General features: G+C 47.3%; 1 protein-coding gene across 3 annotated transcripts in view; it reads left to right on the forward strand.

Annotated features, from left to right (window-relative positions):
* The first annotated feature begins 9,620 nt into the window (after positions 1–9,620).
* Positions 9,621–19,864, forward strand: part of Ubash3a (ubiquitin associated and SH3 domain containing A) — a 33,299-nt gene continuing 23,055 nt past the window's right edge. For all 3 annotated transcript variants that reach the window (XM_052743868.1, XM_052743869.1, XM_052743870.1), the window contains exons 1-4: positions 9,621–10,016; positions 12,313–12,366; positions 16,574–16,760; positions 17,974–18,172. In XM_052743868.1, the coding sequence (XP_052599828.1) occupies positions 9,667–10,016; positions 12,313–12,366; positions 16,574–16,760; positions 17,974–18,172 (790 nt within the window). In that variant the 5' untranslated portion in view covers positions 9,621–9,666. The remainder of the gene's footprint in view (positions 10,017–12,312; positions 12,367–16,573; positions 16,761–17,973; positions 18,173–19,864) is intronic.

Below are 19,864 nucleotides of genomic sequence, written 5' to 3' on the forward strand. Positions count from 1 at the left end.
ACATAAGATGTTCTGAGACTCAATTTGTTTGTTCCCAAATGCAAGCAGCACGAGAGGAAGCCACGGTCCCGCCGGCAGTAGCTTCCCACAAACACAGCCCTTTCCTGGCTCGTGCAGACATGACCTAATTGAAAAGGAAAGTATCCAAGCCCTGGGGACCCAGGCCACCCAGCCAAGTGAGGAGTGGCTGGGAGTCTCTGCCTCAGGCCAAACCCACGCAGGTCTCCGTTTCCTACGGTAGAGACTTTCCAGAGAGGGTGAGCAAGCACAGACATGAAGGGCGCTCTCAGGTGACTCCCAGGTGAGTCCTCCCAAGTACACAACCAGGGTGTTTAGGAATCTGCTTCCGTCCAGGCTGAGGTCCACAGAGACCCCCTGATTGACCCCCTGGTGAGCGCCAATGATGAACCTATGTCTGCCTCCTTCCTGGCTACCTGTTGTGTTTGCCCACATTCCAAATGGAGCTACACACCATTAACAACTACCCTTGTTTCTCACAATATTAGTAAATGCTAAGCTTTCTGGAAAATCGGCCCTGGGGGAGTATCCCCTCCCAAGCAGGCCTTGGTTGGCAGGTCTCACATGGGGAAGCTGAGCCCTTACACAGAGCGCATCCTGGAGGTGCCCTCCCCACCCCCGGCCCCCCTTACTTACTATTTCTGGAGCCGCCATCGTGTGAAGCAGTAATAATTTCCTTTTTCATTATAAAAACGAGCAGGAGGGTGAGCAGCTGGCAAAGGGGAGTCCAGGAGGAAAATATTTCCACCAAGTCACTCAGCCTTGTGGACTCTGAGGCCAGCGGCATCACCGTGGCGGCGCCTCTGTAACTCGATCTGGATGTGGTTATCAGGTGGCCCTGGTGGTATGGCCTCAGAGATGGAGAGGACAGCTTGTAAACGAACAGAGCCAGACTCATAGGAGTGTCACAGAAGAATGTAGGGCCCGAGGACACTCCTTTTGTGAAGATGACCAAAGGGGCCATATCCAGTGCCAAGCAGACAGCCCCACAGAAGGGCAGGTCAGCACTTGGCTGGACAGTGCTGTCCACCCAGGTGACTGAGTCCCGGGTTTAGTCCTACGGCTGCCCTGAGGACAAAAGACAGAGACTAAACCATTTGCCTGCAGTTTTCTTGATGTCATTGTTTTTAATAGCTGAGTAATACTCCATTGTGTAAATGTACCACAGTTTCCTTATCTGCTTTTCGGTTGAGGGACATCTAGGTTGCGTCCAGTTTCTGGCTATTACTAATAGAGCTGCTATGAACATTCATTCAACTTGATACACCATGTTTGGTTGATATCCATGGGAGGCCTGTCCTCCTCTGAATAGAAATGGAGGAGGAGTGGATGGGGGGGGCAAAGGAGAGGTGGGGGTGGAGAGACTGAGAGGAGAGGAAGGAGGAGAAACAGTGGTCGAGTTGTAAAATAAGTAATAAATAGAAAATAAACAAATAAATGAACGAATAAATAAATAAATAAGACAGAGACTGCTGGGTGTGGTGGTGCACTCCTTTAGTCCCAGCACTCGGGAAGCAGAAGCAGGCAGAGCTCTGTGAGTTTGAGGCCAAGCCTGGTCTACAGAGTGAGTTCCAGGACAGCCAGGGCTACACGGAGAAACCCTGTCTCAGGAAAACAAAAAGACAGAGACTAAAGTTCTCCGCGCTTATAGGTCCTTTCTTAGCTCTGACTACTCTCCCGATCCCAAGATGAACGTTTGCTGAGCCGGTGATAGGAGACTTGGCTCTTAAAGCTTTCTTTCTCCTAATTGGCGATCTTAGACGGTCCCCTAGAATGTTCTGTCACAATCCCCACAGTGACCAGGGCCAAGAAGGGCTGACTGTGAAACCTAAGAGGTCCAGCAGTACTGAATAGACACACAGACAACCAAAGCCAACAAGGAGGCATGCAGAAGTCGCACGGGTCTCCCAGCCCCCTCAGCGCCCCCTGCACACGAGCGAGTTCTCTTGGGCGAGTGTTGAGATGAGCTAGCTATCCACAGGGAGGGCGTCCTTCCTCTGTCTGACCTGAAAGACAACATTTAAGGTATGAGGAAAGGAATAAACCAGCTAGAGGATTTCCTAGCTGACGTGAATGACCTTTCCCCTCCCTCTTCCCTGTCTCCTCCCTCCCTCCTTCTCTCCCTCCCTCCCTCCTTCATTTTGTTCTTGTTTGCTTGCTTCCTTTTGTGTTCTGAGTCAAGGTCTCATGCATAGCCCAGGCTGGCCTCAAACTCACCATTCTGCTGTCCCAGCCTCAAGTCCTAGGATTACAGAGAGATGAGTAGAAACATTTCATATTTTAATATATTATAGATATAGATGTAATTGTTCAAAAAATGTTATTTAGAAGACAAAAAATCATATTTGAATAGAGCTATTTATCAGACCCCATATTTACTTTTTTCTCTTCTGAGTAATGTGGGTTGAAGCCCCTGTGCACACACACCTCACAAAGCCTCGCCTGTGTTGAAGTTTTTATAGACTGACTAGAACTTCATGGGGTGTGTTGTGTGTGTGTGTGAGTGAGTGTGTGTGTGTGTGTGTGTGTGTGTGTGTGTGTGTGTGTGTGTGTGTGTGTGTGTGCTGGAATGTGGCGGGTCAAGAACCAAATTATCTTGAGCTATCTTTAATCCCTTCATGGACCTTTATCATCCATCTCTTTGTCAGACCTAACATCCTTTCAACTAACAAGTAAAGCCCCTGGGATGTATTAATTTAGCAGACCACTGGCTTCTGCCAACCCTAAAGTTAAGAATGTCCTCAGATAGCATCTGAGACTTATGGAAGAGATGTCTCCGCTTTCCTGCATCCCATCTAGTTGATGTCCCTGGCAATGTGTTTGAAAATGCCTTCGTTTAGACCGCCTTTTGTTCTGTGACTATAAAAGTTCGTGTAATGTTTCTACAGTGAAGTGTTGTCATTCAGTGCAACTTGGACCCATGTGACTCCCAGATGAATCACAAGGAACTATCTCTCAGTTCCCTTTGGAGTTTTGCCTTGATGGTAGCAAACTTCGTCTATTTCTAACACTCAAGTTCGAGATAAGTACATTGATTGGGAAATTCCTCTTGAATCCCTCAGGGGAAAAGGAGAAAGAGTGGAAGCCTGGAGGTCTCCGTGGCAAAGGAAACGGCCATGCAGAGAAAGAGACCGCCCGGTGTCCCTTGGGTGTGGACTATGCAAAAGGAAGAATGTAGCAGAGAACCACATGGTGGTTGTGGGGTCGGGGTGGAGTGAGGATTTGGGAGATAGGAATCAAAGAGTGTAGATTTAGATATACAGACTGGGCAAATCCGGCGTCAGGTATGGTCTCACAGACACAGTGCTGCACTGAATGCTGGACAGTCTGGAAAACCGATTTCAAAGGGCACTTGTTGCTCCTGCAGAGGATGGAGTTTGGTTCCCAGCAACCATGTTGAAAGGCTCACAACTGCCTGTAACTCCAGCTCCAGGGGATCCCCAAAAACCTTCTTCTGGCACCCTCACACATATGGGTGCACAAACACACAAATAAAATTTTTAAATTTTTAAAATTTATATTTTTATGTATGAGTGTTCTGCACATATGCCTGCATGCCAGAAGAGGGCATCAGATCCTATCATAGAGGGTTGTGAGCCACCATGTGGCAGGGAATTGAACTCAGGACCTCTGGAAGAGCAGCCAGTGCTCTTAACTGCTGAGTCATTGCTCCAGCCCCCAAATAAAAATTTTTAATTAAAAATAAAGAATGAGACTATTTGATTTGAGAAGTCATATATATATACACACACACACAGAAAGAGAATTTTCTAATTAAATATAAGTTTAAAGATATTATAATATAAATAGAATAAACTCACATTTTAAAGATGAAACATTGAAGTCCCTCCTCTACAGGAGGGAATGGCATGGAGGTGTTATCACGTATATTCAGCATCTTATTTGGGGTCCAACATAGTACAATCAAGGCAGAAAGAAAGCCAGAGAGACAGAGAAAAGAAGAAGATTGGGAGGAAAAAGGGACAGACGAGATGAAAAAGAAGGAACTATATAGAGAAAGATTGTAAGAACCGGTGAGCAATAAGGACATGAAGCTGAGTGTGGTGGTAGCACACGCCTTTAGTCCCAGTGCTCAGGAGGCAGAGGCAGGAGGAGCTCCCTGAGTTCAAGGCCAGCCTGGTCTACATAGCAAGTTCCAGGCTAGCCAGGGCTACATGGTAACACCATAACTCAAAATCGGATAAGAATAACAATTTAAAAATAATAAAATAAAATGTCATCATCACTCATAGGTAATATCTAGAATTCTAGAGATAAATTATTAGAATCAATAAATAAATCTAGCAGGACTTCTGGATATAGAGCCAGTAGGAAAGAGTGCAGACACGGTGATAATTTCCCCCCAACAAAGCACAATCATGGACATCTTTAAAAAGATACAATTTATAGGAGCACCAAGGTTTGCTCATTACGTAAAAATAGTATAATATATACCGCATGATCTCTACCCAAAAACCCTGCAGCAGAAGTGAAAAGAACTAAAGACTAGCAAGCCTGTGTCAGGAAAGTTAGAAGGGATAAATTCCTTGAAAAACAATTTAACAAAACAGATTATATAAATTAATTCATATATTAAAACTTGCCAGTAAAGAAACTTCTAGGCCCAGGACATTTGACTGACAAATTTGTACAAATATTTTTTAAAAAGAGAAATTATACGGTGCTTACAAAAATTCAGATAACTGGGAGAAAGGGAGACGCCTCTTCGCTCATTCTTTAGGCTATGGGAAGACTGGTCCTGAGGGGGGCACCCAGCCCTGATCTGCAGGGGTGCAAGCTTTGAGCACCAAAACCTACAAAGTCCAGGGGCAATCCAGGTGTGGATCACCTGACTCAGACACCACAAGAAAAGAAATACGCCAGATAGTGGTGGGGCATGCCTTTAATCCCAGCACCCCGGAGGCAGAGGTGGGTAGATCTTGTGAGTTCGAGGCCAGCCTGGCCTACAGAGTGAGTTCCAGGACAGCCAGAGCTACCCAGAGAAACCCTGGTCTGGTTTCTACTGCGCCATCAATGCTGGGCCCTCGCAGAGACTCTTCTTGGATATCCCGTTGTCGCCCTGTGTTGTGGAGATCCTGCAGCTTCGGGTCTTTGAAATGAACACTTGCAAGTAAAGCTACATGGACAAAAAGGGACTTACTGTGTGACTCACTGTGTCACATGGCAGCTTCCATGATGAGATTTTAAATTCTCTTAAATTTTGTTTTATTTGTGGGGGTGGGGGTTGCAGGGGCAGAGGGTGGATGCAAAGGGACAGGGAAATGAAAGGGATCAAGATGCATGATGTGAAAGACACATTGAACAAATAAAAAGAAAGGAAAAAACCAACACAAACAAAGAGAAACCCTGTCTTGAAAAAAAAACAAAAACAAAAGGAGTCAGCCAAGCGAGTTCACAGGCACAGATACAGACCCCCTTAATCAAGTGTCAGTACACTGAGTCCCCGAAAGCAAAATGCATAAGCATACACACGCATATTGCATATACGTTTATAGAAAAGCATGTTGGGACTTGAGGATTAACCCTAGGAAACAAGGTTGACTTAGCATTGAGAAGCCAATTTTGCCTTCACTGGAATAATATGGCAAATTATGGCACAATAAAATCATATACAGCCCAAATATTACAAGAACAGTTTGAAATGAAGACGAAAGCCACTGTTATTTATTTGGAGATCAGGTCACATGATGTCTGTAGAAAATACCAAAGAATCCCTGGAGTTCTAGGAGTGATAAATCAACTTAGCAAGATCCTTATACAAAAATCAGTGACACTTCTCTACCACTGCCAACAATTAGGAATAGATAGTGTTTTTAAAGCATCATTTACAGGGGGCTGGAGAGATGGTTCAGCAGTTAAGAGCACTGGCTGCTCTTCCAGAGAACCTGGGTTCAGTTCCCCAAATCCACATGGTAGTTTACATTATCATGGTAGCTCACAACTGGTTGTTATTCCAGTTTCAGGGGTTCTGACGCCCTCTTCTGGCCTCCATGGGAACCAGACATGCATGTGGTGTGCGTACACTCATGTAGACAAAAGTACCCATGCACATAAAGATTAAATATATATTTAAATATTATTTAAAACCAGATATAGTGGTACACTCCTAGAATCTACGAATTTAGGAAGTAGAGGCAGAAGGATCAGGAATTCAAGGTCATACTTAACTACATAATGAGTTTAATGCCAACCTGAGCTATATGAAAGCCTGTGTAGATAGATAGATATATTAGATAGATAGATAGATAAATAGATAGATAGACAGACAGACAGACAGGTAGGTAGGTAGGTAGAGAGATAGAGATATATAATTTATAATAGCACAAAAACATAACTGAAGGAGCCAGCAAGGCTCAGTGGGTAAAGTACTTGTCGTACAACCCTAATCACCTGAGTTTGATCTCTAGAACCTACACAAAGATGGAGGGGAAGGAGCAACCCTACTGTGCCAGAGGTCCTGAGTTCAATTCCCAGCAACCACATGGTGGCTCACAACCATCTATAATGAGATCTGGTGCCCTCTTCTGGCCCGCAGGGATAGCTGCAGGCAAAATGTTGTATAGTAAATAAATAAATAAATAAATAAATAAATAAACCTTAAAAAAAAAAAAAGAAAAAACCTGAAAATTACAAAACACTACTGGAAGAAATTAAGTAGAGAGCTAAACCATATTCCTGGCATTGAAGACATAATACTATTAAAATGTCAATTCTCCTCAAATGATATGCAGATTCAATCTAACCTCACAGATTGTTTCTGGCAAAAATCAATAAATTAATGCATCAGTTTTTTTTGTCTTTAGCATTCCTTTCATTTCTCTTTTCTTAAAATCAGTTTCATCAAAAGGCGCCCTTTCTAAATACTCAGTTTGGTAATCTTGGAAAAAAAGAAAAGTCACTTGTATAAACACTACTTAGTCAATTCCCTCAGCCCTTAACTCACTCTTACCCTACCTCAGGCAACCGCTGATCTGCTCTCTGAAACTGTAGCTCAATCTTATCTTGTCTAAAATGGCACCTAAATAAATCCACACAGCAAGTGTGATGGCGCCTGGCCCCTGGCACTCAGTGTGATAAGCTCCTCTGTTTGTTCACACTGCCAGAAAGAGGGCAATGATTCTTCCTGTGGGTGATCACCGCTCCATAAGCTCATGACTGTGTGTGTCTGTTAGCAGTTGGGTTTCACTTGGACTATTTGGATCATTTCCAGTTTGGGACTATGATAAGTAAAGCCACTGCGGATGTTTAAAGACTTTTTTTGTGGGGGCACACATTTTCACTTTTCCCTGGTAAAATCTCAGATCAGAATTGGTCACGGAGTCAGTGTATGTTGGTTGATCTTTATAAGACATAGTGTCAACATGTTTTCCAAAGTGGTTGGACAAATAATAATCTCACTAAAAACGTGGGTGTTTCAAGCATTTCCTCATCTCGTTAAAGCTTGACTTTGTCGGTCCTTTTGACTTTAGCACCAAATCTAGCTGGTACTGTGGATATGTGCTGGGGTCTTTATTTACATCCTTCAGTTATGAGTGAGGCTGGACATCCTTCCCAACTGCTCCCAAGTCTTCTTTGTCAGGTGTCATTTAGATGGTGTCCCAATTTCAAACTTGCTTATTGGTTCTCTCCTTAGCTGTAAGCATGCATACTTTGCATATACACTGTATATTCTGGGTATCAGACCAAGTACGTAGGCGGAGAACATTTTCTCCCACTCTGTGGCTTACCTTTTCTTTCGTTTCCTTTATGATACTTTTCAAAGAGTAGACGTTTACGACTTTGATGAAGCCCAATGTGGAACAATAAAAGATCATGGATTATGCTTGTTATGCCCTAAGAAAGCTCTGTACCCTAAAACACAACATGCATTTTTCTTCTAGGCTTTCTTTGTGGGGGAGGGTTGAAGTTTCAGATTTTACGTTTAAGCCGGTCCTCCATTTTGAACGAACTCCATGCATGCTGTGCAGTTCCCCAGCACCGTTAGTGAAACAGCAGCTCCTTCCGGGGAATTACAGTGCCTGGTTATTGACAGGTGACTGACATGTATGTGAGTCATCGGCACCCTCCACGGTGCACATGTGGCTAAGAATGTAGAACAGTCTCATAGACACAAAATCAGAGCACTCCCACACCATCGTGCCTAAAGAATGAACGAACACAAAAATGAATAAATCAGACGAGAGAACACGACAGAGCCAGAAGCAAACGACATCTGTTGGTCACGTAGCTGGCAATCCACTGGCATATACTGGTCTTGTCAAAGGGAAAATAAAGAACCTTTAGCCTGACCTCACACCATACACAAAGTGGTTTCTAACCGGCACTGAGCCAAACAGGAATGGCCCCAACAGCAAACTTTCTAGAACAGAGAGGAAGACGCCATGTTCACCCATGCGGATAAACAACGTTTTCTCAAACAGGGGGCAGAAGATGCCGACCAGAGCTTCCACAGAGTGATTGAAAAAATAAAATAAAATAAAACCCAGCAGCCCAAGGGCGGAAACGAGCAGGGAGATCCAAGCAGACTCTTCCCCCAGAGAGGCTAACCCCAGGCCAGTAAGCCCGTGCCACAGCACTGGTGTCCTAGTCCTTCGGGGAAATGCAAATTCCAACCGCAGTGAGATGCCTCTGCACACAGACCAGAGGGCTGAAAACGCCAGGCCTCCCATCCTCCGCTGGCCAGAGGGCAGACTGTCACCTCTGCCTGTATGTACATCAGCAAAGAATGGAGGAAAAAGACGCCGTCTCGCAGGATGTTATTTAGCGACAGCAGTGAATGAACTACAGAGCAAGCAAGACCATGGATAACTCCCATAGTCATCATTTCAAGCAAAGAATCAGGACATGAAGAGCCAAAGGGTTGAAGCACTTGCCTAGCATGGTTGGGACCCTGAGTTCAATTCCTGACACACATCCCCAAAAAAGAAAGAAAAGAAGCATGCCATGACACCACATGTGTTCCAGTGTTCTAGCAGCATGAGGAGATTTGTGGGGGAGGGGGACCCACAAGAAGAGCCAGGGTGGGGCAGATCCTCCGAGGGAATGGAAAGTTCTGGAACAGGGTTTCATAACCTGCATTGCTTGCACTGGACAAGTTCACCCTTTGCTGTACAGACTGTCCTGGGTACCGTGGCAGCTGGCGGCAGCTGTGGTTGACATCCACTAGTTGTCACCATGTTCCTGCCCCTCTCAGATTTTGGCAACCACAGATGTCTCCAGACACTGCCAACTGTCCCTTTAGAGAGGGGCGTGAAACTAAAATGTCCTAGGTTTTACATTATGGTTTCATTGGTCCTGGGGGAGAGAGGGAATATGCTCACTTTATGGAAATTCCTCATGCTACGTACATAGCACTGGACTTTAAAAGTTCTTACTTTAAAAAAAAAAAAGGCCAATAAAAACTAAAAAAAAATTTTTTTTCTAAGATTTTACAGCAAGCAGGGATAGATAGTGCAAGGAGTGAATTTCAGGGTCTTGTCTGCAGACATGGAGGCTAAGGTCCAGGGTGGCTTGGGGTGGGTGCCCGGCGGAACCCACGAGAGAAGCCTGCTCCAGACTTCTGCTTCCTCCACCTTCTCAGATATCCCTCCTCCCAAACGCTTCCCAGGTACACAGCAGATCCCAGTGATGAACTTGAGGGCAGACCCCGCTGTGGAAGCAGCTGGGCTTGGAAGACGCCGCTGTGGACCCACCAGGAGAATTCAAGCCCAATCATTGTGCAAACAGGATATTCGCTTGTGTCAGGAAGATCAAACAAGCCTTGAGGTTTTTCTTCACAGCCTCCGCCTGCCTTCTTCGCCGCCGATCTCACCTTATCTGGTCCTTGCAGTGAGCAGGCGCCTCTTGCCCAGTAAGCAGGAAGACATGGCTGCTGGGGAGACACAGCTCTACGCCAAGGTCTCCAACAAGCTCAAGGGCCGTAACACCTCCTCGCTCCTGGACCCCCTCCTAGCCATGGGCTTCCCCACACACACCGCGTGAGTACTTGCAGCTGCCAAGGCCCTACAGCCTGGCTTCCCTGCCCGGATAGACCCCTCCCCTGCACCACCTGCCACGGCTACTTGATAAGCAGATGTTGCTGACTTCCTGGTAAAGTGGTCACCTTACAGTGAGAGATGGTGTCTCAAAAGAGGGCCCCTTCCTCCTGTTTATACATGGGATGGTCTTGACCCTAGAAGGAGCAGCTCTTCCCCCTGACTGATAGAGACCCTGAAACACGTGCACAGTGGAAGCCATGTGGGTCTCCGGCTGCCCACTTGTGGAGCTTGGGGGAGAGTGAGGGCAGATGTAACTCCTGCAGATCAGTGACTCCAAAGGTGAGGTTCAAGGTCTCTGACTCTGATATGAGCTTCTGTGGCTAGGACCCCCTGATAGAACTACCATTTGAGTTTCTAAGCAGCCCAGGGAAAACCATTTGTCTCTAGGGGAAAATATCTGGAATGTCCGGTAACAAAAGAGAATAGGTGAGAAGTTCCGGAGATGGCCAGCCTGGGCACCACCTGGCTCGTCCAAGTCCCCATGCACAGAGAGGGCAGAGATACTGCTGACCATGGTCACATCATCCATTGCAAGCCCGGTTCTTAGCTGTAGTCCTTATTCCTAGGGAGACACAAGTAAGTGTGCTTCTGGGAGCCCAGGGCTCAGGGAGTGAGCCAAACGCAACCTTCAATGAGATAAAAAGACCCTGGCCACTGCAGAGGACACAGTATTGAAGCTAGTCCCTTCTCCTAATATCAGGAGGGCTTTGTTGTCACCAAATGGGGAACAGAACCCAGTCCATCAGTCACATGTTCACCATCCCGCTGCAGATGAGAATACCAAGGCCTAATGTTGGGGAATATCATTTTAAGCTGTGTTACTTTTGTTTATGTTGCATTTGTTTAACTCTGTGAAGCTCTGTTACTGTGCCTGTCTAAAACACCTGATAAAGAGCTGAACAGCCAATGGTGAAGCAGGGGAGAGAAATAGGTGGGGCTGGCATGCAGAGAGGATAAATAGAAGAAGAAATCTGGGAGAAAAAAAGTATCCAGAGAAGGAGGAAGATCATCAGGTGCCAGCTACCCAACCAGTAATGGAGTAAGAAAGAAAGGTATACAGAAAAAGAAAACAAGAAAAGTCCAGAGGTAGAAGGTAGACAGGATAATTTAAGGAAAGTTGGCAAGAAACAAGCCAAGCTAAGGTTGGGCAGTTACAAGTAATAATAAGCCTCCATGTGTGATTTATTTGGGAACTGGGTATCAGGGGCCCCCAAAAGAGTTAAAATAAAATTAAATTTTAAAAAAAAAACAGCAACAGCCTAAAGAATAGCCTGTGGCAAGCCTAGCACAGGAACCAGCTCCCAATACCTCCTAGAGCCACTGTTTTGCTGCTCAAGCTGTGTGGTGGGCTCGCCTTCAAAATCCCTGCTAGCTCAAACAATAAACACCTGCTTGTCTTCAAGCTCTTACTTAGGCGGGGCTCGGAGTAGGGCTCATGGCATGGCCTCTCTGTCATGGCCTCTCCGTGTGGCTACATCCCCACTGCTCTTCACACAAATAGCTGTAGTGCTGGGTAGCACCACGTTGGGTTCCACTGGGGACCGTGGTATCAGCCAATGACTGCTGGATCTATGGGCCACTCTGCTCTGCTTAGCCTACCTCAGCCAAACTCAAGTCAACACATCTACATCCCAGGTCCCAGAATGAATAAGACACATGGAGCCCCGAGGAAAGCCCCAATGAGCATTTGAGAGTGGGGGACACAGGAGAGGGATGTGGACCAGTCTGCCCAGTGGTTGGGTAAGGGATGCTTCCTGCTGAGCAACTGGGGTGGGGCTGCATGTGTCAGGGAGGCACATGAGAGCCAGGAGTACAGCCTGGCCCAGCTGACTTTAGCAGCCACAGGTAGATAGGGTTGGGCTTTGCTGCAGGGTAGCAGGGTGCAGAGAGAAAGCAAGAGAGGACAGAGGTCTTGAGTTCTAGGACTCCAGGGCCCAGGAAGAAGAGGTCAAACCATGGGAAGGGGGTGGGGGTGACAGGGGCGAGTTGGGACACGAATCACTGTGTGAAAGATGGAGATCAGGTTTGGGAATTTAGCTCAGTGGTAGAGCGCTTGCCTAGCAAGCGCAAGGCTCTGGGTTCGATCCTCAGCTATGGGGGGGCGGGGGGGATGGAGATCTTGGCATGGCCCCGGTAGGACACAGCATGGGTGAGCAGCCACTTCACTATTAGAACTCACCCCTTCCAAAGGAAAAAAACAACTGGGCTTTGACCATCCTGTGTTCACGATCCGCAGGCTCAAAGCGCTCGCAGCCACAGGGAGGAAGACCGCAGAGGAGGCTGCGGACTGGTGAGTGGGACGGGAGCTGCAGGCCTATGGGGGCTGGGGGGACTGCCACCCGGACTCTGTTCCCTGGGTGGGCCCTCGGGGGGGGGGGGGTTGTCTATGAAGTGTAGCAAAACGAGGCTAAAATCTTTTTAGATTATGGATTAGCCTATAGAAAAATGTCTGCTGAAAATCAAACAGTGAAGGAAGGGGAAGATGAATAGGAATCTCACTTACACAACTTAAGTAAAACACAGCTCTCTGAACAGATGAAGATAGGTCTCTTCTGTATCCCAGAATCTAATCAGTATTTATATGTGTAATTCAGCTATCATTTGGCTTAAAGGGGCTTATTGGGAAATGTTATCATTTATACTATTTTCTACAGAGAAAATATTTTACTATTTAAAATAACCTTGGACTTGTAAATTATAACCTGTTTTTATGTTCAGGCTATCTGAGTATTATTTCTCCTGTAGTTGTACATAAAATGCTTTTACATTAAAAAAAAAAGGACAAATACTATAGAATTGTATTACATGAAATATATAGAATATACAAATTCATAGAGACAGAAAGATTAGATGTTATCTCAAGACAGGGAAGAAAGGAATATAGAGCAACGATTTCCTAAATATAGAATCTCTGTTTTGTGTGATGGAAAAACCCCACAAATGGACAGTAGTATCAGGACACAATATCATGAATGTAATAAATCAATACAATTAATGTAATTAATGAATATCATAAATATATTATTGAATTGATAACTAATATCATTTATTAAAAATAAATTTTAAAAAAATTCACTGGGGGTGGTGGCGCACGCCTTTAATCCCAGCCAATCTCTGTGAGTTCGAGGCCAGCCTGGGCTACAGAGTGAGTTCCAGGAAAGGCACAAAGCTACACAGAGAAACCCTGACTCAGAAAACCAAAAATAAACAAACAAGGGGGCTGAAGAGATGGCTCAGCGGTTAAGAGCACTGTCTGCTCTTCCAGAGGTCCTGAGTTCAGTTCCCAGCAACCACATGGTAGCTCACAGCCATCCATAATTCGATCCAGTGCCCTCTTCTGGCCTGTAAGCATACATGCAGACAGAATACTGTATGCACAATAAATAAATTTTAAAAAAGAAAAAAGAAAAACAAAAAAATAAAAATAAAAATAAAAAATTAAAAAATAATTCACTGGCCAGGTGGTGGTGGCGCACACCTTTAATCCCAGCACTCGGGAGGCAGAGTCAGGCAGATCTCTGTGAGTTCAAGGCCAGCCTGGTCTACAGAGCAAAATCCAGGACAGGCACCAAAACTGCACAGAGAAACCCTGTCTCAAAAGAAAAAAAAAAAAATCACCACACTCTCAGACCACTGCAGATGGGAGAATTTAAAGACAGTCCTGAATCCCCATGGTATCTTGGGATACACCTGGAAGGGGGTTAGGGAAGGATGACCCCTCCTTAACTCCCACTCCAGCCACCTGCCCATCACCTCAGCCTCCTGCCTTTGAGGGGTGGGGATCCTTATTTTTAGGAGCTCCTCCCCGGCCTTGGTGTAACATGACACCATCCTTCCACCCCCTGGGAAGTCCCTCCTGCTCTTATCTGAAGTAGCCACAGTGAAAACCAAACAGCAAAAAGCTGATCCTGGGCTTGGCTATGGCTCCGTGCTGAGGGCTTGCCGAGTGAGCTGAGCATGCATGGGGACCTGGGTTCTATGTTAGTTTCCTTTCCTGTTGCTGAGATCAAATGCCTGACAAGAGCAACTTAGAGAAGAAAGGCTTATCTGGGAGTGTTTGGGTGTGCACTCCGTCATGGCGGGAAAGCCATGCAGCAGGAGTGTGAGGCAGCTGGTCTCTTCGTATCCACAGTGAGAAAGCTGAGAGAAATGAATGCATGAAGCACACTCAGGTACCACACACACACACACACACACACACACACACACACACACACACACCCCACTGGTGCTCAGCTCACTCTCTCCATTTTACTCAGCCCCCTACCCCTGTCCATGGGATGGTGCCACTCATTCAGGTTGAGTCTTCCTTCCTCAGTGGACCCAGCCTAGAAGTTCCCTCATGGACAAGCCCGGCACGTGGCTTTAGGATTGATTCTAGAGTCGAGCAAATGAACAGCCAATATTTACCATCCCAGGCTCCATTCCCAGCCTTACCAAAACAAAACAAAAATTCTTCCAGCACTGGGTAGAAGCCTGTGAATGGATCTCGGGGTTCTGTGTTCTAGGAGAGCCTCTTCCTATAAGACCACAGGCCAAGTGTGCACAAGCGGAGGGTGTGCAGGCAGAGGGCGTGTAAGCAGAGGGCACACATTCAGGGCCTCCACTGGAGAGGGGAATGCCCAGAGTCCTGGCAGTCCGACTGCAGACTGAGGGTGGACAAGCAGGGTCTCGACAAGATGTGGGGAATGCCCAGAGTCCCAGCCTCCAGATTCAAACTATACACTATAAGCCAAGCTCAGTGCTGGGAGGGGCCTGGATGTCACCTGCCAGTAACAGCCTGGCCAATGAGACTCACCAAGGAAGAGGAATGAAGCCAGGTCCCCTGCACTTATCTGAGAGCAGTCCTGACATCCTACAGGAACTAGGGAAGCACAGATTACACCATTAAATCAAAAAGTACTTTTGATGCTGTTGGGAGGGGGAGGAGGTGGGAGCCGCTCATGTCTGTGGAAGGCAGTGTACAGTGTCCTTCAGCACTGGGAACATGGGAAGTTGACCACCTAGCTCCACACAGTTCCACCTCTGTGCAGAGATCTTAAAAAATCAGATACACAGGGAGACCTTGATCACTGTGCTGGAAACTTTGGAAAAGTGAAAGCAGTTAAAACGTCCCTGGAGGGGTTGGGGATTTAGCTCAGTGGTAGAGCGCTTGCCTAGCAAGGGCAAGGCCCTGGGTTCGGTCCTCAGCTCCGACAAAAATAAATAAATAAATGAAACGTCCCTGGGTTTGGAAATAGCTGGAAGCAATGTTCTGTACGTGTAAGATGGTCGTGAGGCAGCCTTGGAAAGCCTCACACTGGCAATGTACCTAGATGTCTGCTCTCCACACGAAAGAGCTCATGATGGATACAAACACACACGTGTTCCATGGACCTGCTGCAAATACACCATTGGGGTGAACTCAGGAAAGAGGCACCAAGGGAGCCAAGAGGTGTGCAGGCCCCTCCCCTTTCAACACCACCATCAAGGGAATGGGTTTACACACAAGGTGTCGGCCCAGTGACAGCACCACACTTCCTAGCCCTAACGTGACATCACAGGCAAGTGTCCGTCACAGGGAGTTCTCCAAAGCTGTGATTGCAATGCATGGGTGCTAAGCAAGCTAACTACAGCCTAGCTATTGCCTTATAGGGATTTTCCCATGTGAATTTTGGCCTGTGCTTCTTGCTCCTTCTCCAGGGGACAACCAAATGTCTTAGGGCAGGATTATGAAGACACTGAGTGTTTTCCTCTGCACGTGCCGGCTAAGTAAGGGCTACAGAGCTGTAGCCTGTGGTCTTGCTGCACTTCAGACACATGGAAAATAGCCTTGAACCTTTGAAATAGACACCTACGTTAACTTGACCAATAAAGAGAAATTGTGTCTTTTCCGTTTTTACCTGTTTTGTGATGAACTTCTATTTGGTGCTGTGCATCCAGTTTTCTTGTCTTTAGAGTGATTTTCTTAGCCAGGTGTGGTGGCTCACACCTGTAACCCCAGCAGTGAGGAGGGCCCAGAGGAGCAGACTCACCACCAGACCCACCTGGTATGTGGACAGATCTGCCTCAATAAATAAATAAACGCTCTTTTAATCTAAATATTTCTTGAGTCCCCCCCCCAAAAAAAACAGCAGTATTCACCTAAATTTTGTCCAGTCTTCTGTGGTTTCAATTTTTTCACTTAATTTGAAGTCTGTGGTGAAGTTAAAATGTGAAAAATTTTCCGTGTTTCTATACCACAAAGGTACCTAGACCAGGACTCTTCCGAAGACCGGGGTCTGAGCCCCACTGTCTTTGGTTGCGTTGGCGGACTATAATGGGGCTGAGAACAGGTATGCATTGGTCTAGCCTGGAGCCACACAGCTCCACCACGGGACTCTATCTTTAAGGGATGGCCACAGCACCAATGTGTTTACGTGAGAGCGGCATGCCTCTAACTTTGAGCTGGCGTCCCTGCTGTCGCATGTCCTCGATGGGGACAGCTCCAGTTGATAGGATGGTGTTTTCTGTTGCAGGCTGCATGGCCACGGCAGTGACCCTTCTCTGGATGACCCCATCCCCCAGGAGTACGCCCTCTTCCTCTGCCCCACAGGGCCCTTGCTGGAAAAACTCCAAGAGTTCTGGAGGGAGAGCAAGCGCCAGTGTGCGAAGAACAGAGCTCATGAGGTCTTCCCTCACGTGACACTCTGTGACTTTTTCACGGTGAGTCCACCCCAGAGGCCTTTCCGCGCTCACCAATTGCGGCTGATGCCAATTGTCTCTCATAACTAGGCAGCAATAGAACACAACTGATTTATTTTAATCAAGACACTAGCATGAGCTGGCTCCTTGGTGGGGATGTTTTCCTTTCTCTGTCCAACTTCAATTCATCCTTCAGGACCCAATTCATTTTAGAGTCTTCAGCTCCCCCAGGCAGAAGGAGGTACAACCTCAGGCTCTCTGCGTCTTTCTGTCAGTATCTCTAGGAGTGCATTTGGGTGCTATGAGGGTGATACACCCCTTTAGGAAGGCAGATGCTGCCCTGGTCCTTAACTACCCAGAGATTAGTGAAGTCCTGAACAAAGGAAGAGCCCCCTGTGTGATGACAATATTGAAGTATTGAAGAGTACTGATTTGGGTTGGACATAACCAGGGTCTTCCCTATGTCAGGGCCTGGCCCTCTGAGGAAAAAAAAAAAAAGGTCAAGTCAGCAGCCTCCCCAGGTACCAGGTACCATTGCCAAGACAAGAGGATGCACACTTGCTGGCAAAGAGAAGGTCTGAGTACAAGGAGGATGACCCCAAGCCATTTCCTCTATATCTCTGTCTGATGAGCTAGAGAAGGGCCCGCCTGATCTTGGGACAGCCGGGCAGAGCCTTCTCCCGCCACTCCACGGTGCTAGGGGAACGTAAGGCATAATGTGCAAGAAGGAAGCTTCCAGAAGCTGTCTCCTGGGAAACAACACCTCCCAAGCATCCACAAAGCACCGCTGTGTGCCTGAGACTGAGAGATCTCTGGGGACAGAACTAAACCGTTGCTTTCTGGGGGTCTGAGCTGGGAGCCCATGGGACACCGTGAGCTTCCTCCGAGTCGACTGGAGACTTCCAGAAGCGAGCACACGCACACTAAGACAAGCAAGGAGCACAGAAGGAAAGAGGAGTGACTGGGGAGGTGACAGGGGACAGTGACAGGGGAGTTCCAACCTAGGCACGTAAAGGAGATTATATTCCAGAGAGACTCTTACCCAAGATGCCTCAAATAACCAAGCAGAAAATATGGGGGTGGTGACCCTTTACTCCATAACTGCAGGGGCTGCATAGGAATATCCCAGTGCCTTGGATGGAGAACAGCCCATAGTGATTAAGCCTTGATTCTCAACAGGTGAATTAATTCAGCGAACACTGAGGATACACGTTCTCTGCTTCTCTTCCCTTAGTGTGAAGACCATAAGGTGGAGTGTTTGTATGAGGCTCTGAGGCGTGCAGGGGACAGGATCCTGAGCTCCTTTCCTACCCTGGTTCCTCTTGTTCTCCATTCTTCTATCAGCTACCTCGGCTTCTTCATCAACGACAGCCCTGCTGATGTCATCAGAGAATTCGCCATGGCGTTTGCCACGGAGGCATCAGTCTTGGCAGGTAGGGCACCCCAGCTGTGGGTAGACACATCGTACCCTTTGGGTCCCAGGAGAGCCATACCTAAGGTTTTGGTAGACTAGCTTCTGTCTGTGGTGATGGCTCTTTAATGTCCAACCTCCAGAGGCTAGTTTGGTTCTTGTCCAGAAACAGCACACCAGCCACTGCCCTCAGACAGACACCCATCTCCATGCCCCTCGATGGGTCTTGTAGGCCTCACCTTAAAAAGGGGAAGGAAGTTCCAGGGGTATATATCAGTTGGGAAGAGTGCTGGCCTGGACATGAGGTTCAATCCTCAGTGCTATGTATCCCAGGCATAAGGTCCACATACCTGTAATCCGGAAAGGGGAGGCAAAGAGGATCAGAAGTTCAAGGACATCCTTCACTACATAACAAGTGTGAGTCACACCTTTATTACATGAGACCCTGTCTCAGAGAGAGAGAGAGAGAGAGAGAGAGAGAGAGAGAGAGAGAGAGAGAGAGAGAGAGGAAGGAAGGAAGAAAGGGAAGGGAGGGAAGAATGATGAGGAAACTATACTGCCCAGCAGGAATCCCTATCCAGCATCTCTGTACTAGTTTATACAAGGTCCCCTCCCACCAGGAACCCCAGAATGGGACCTTATTTAACAGCGGGCTCTTTAAAGATGCAATTAGTTAAGATGAGGTCACACTGGGGTAAACTGACCCTAAATCAATACCTGGTGTCCGGAAAAGGACACATGGCGATGACAAGGAGGCCACTTGACCACAGAGGCAGAGATGGGTGGGATAGAGCCATAGCCAAGGGATGCCTGGGGCCACAGGAGCTGGGTGACACCAAAGGACCCACCCCCAGAGCCTTCAGAAGGAATGTAGCCCTGTCCACACCTGGATTTTGAACTTCTGGCCTCCAGATTTCTAAGACAATAAACTATTGTTTTATGCCACCCAGTTTTGATATCCTGTTGCAGCAGGAAGTGAGTGCCATGCTCCCCCATCCTGGTGGCCTGAAACTGAGCATTTGCCTCATTGAACATGACCAGGGCTCTGTGTTGATAATAAGCCTCACTTCCTGGGAAAGCTGGCCCTGAACTCTGTCCATCTCCTGACCCCGAACAGGCTCTTCCTGGCTTCCTAGGTTATGCCTCAGTCTGACCCGAGAGAGGCTAGGAGACTCTCCTGGGATGACAGCTCAGAAGTGTCCTGAGTCCCTTCCTGCCCACACCAGCCCTCTCGGTGAAACTGAACCCAGGGACACAGGGCAACAGAGGAAAAACAAAAGCCTATTAAGAAGTCAGCATGACTCACCCCTGGGTCTCCGGGGAAGCCAGACCAGATCTTTTCCAGGCTGTGCTGACTCACAAGGGGAACCCACTCTCCCCAACTGCTGAAAAGGGTCACGAAAGGAATTTCCCATCACCTACCCACACCTTCATGCCACCTTCGCAGGCTGCTTTCCCAGAAGCTTGGGGTTCAGGGACCTAGCCAGGGTCTAGCTGGTGCTAAAGTCCTCTGGGTGGAGAATGCTGTGGTGAACCTAGCGTCATGGTGCCCGCACCTTCCAGAACTTTCGTTAGGGGGATGACAAGTCCTGTTTGCTTCATGGCCTTCACGGAGAGGTGGCAAGCAGCTTTAGAGCATTGAAAGTCCTCCGTGGACTCCAGAGTCTGGAACGAGCTATCTTTATCCTCAAGTCCTGGCCATCAAAAAGGAAAC

The sequence above is a fragment of the Peromyscus californicus genome, unplaced genomic scaffold (assembly GCF_007827085.1).
Source record: "Peromyscus californicus insignis strain IS unplaced genomic scaffold, ASM782708v3 Scaffold_19__1_contigs__length_69161282, whole genome shotgun sequence".
Taxonomy (NCBI): Eukaryota; Metazoa; Chordata; class Mammalia; order Rodentia; family Cricetidae; genus Peromyscus; species Peromyscus californicus.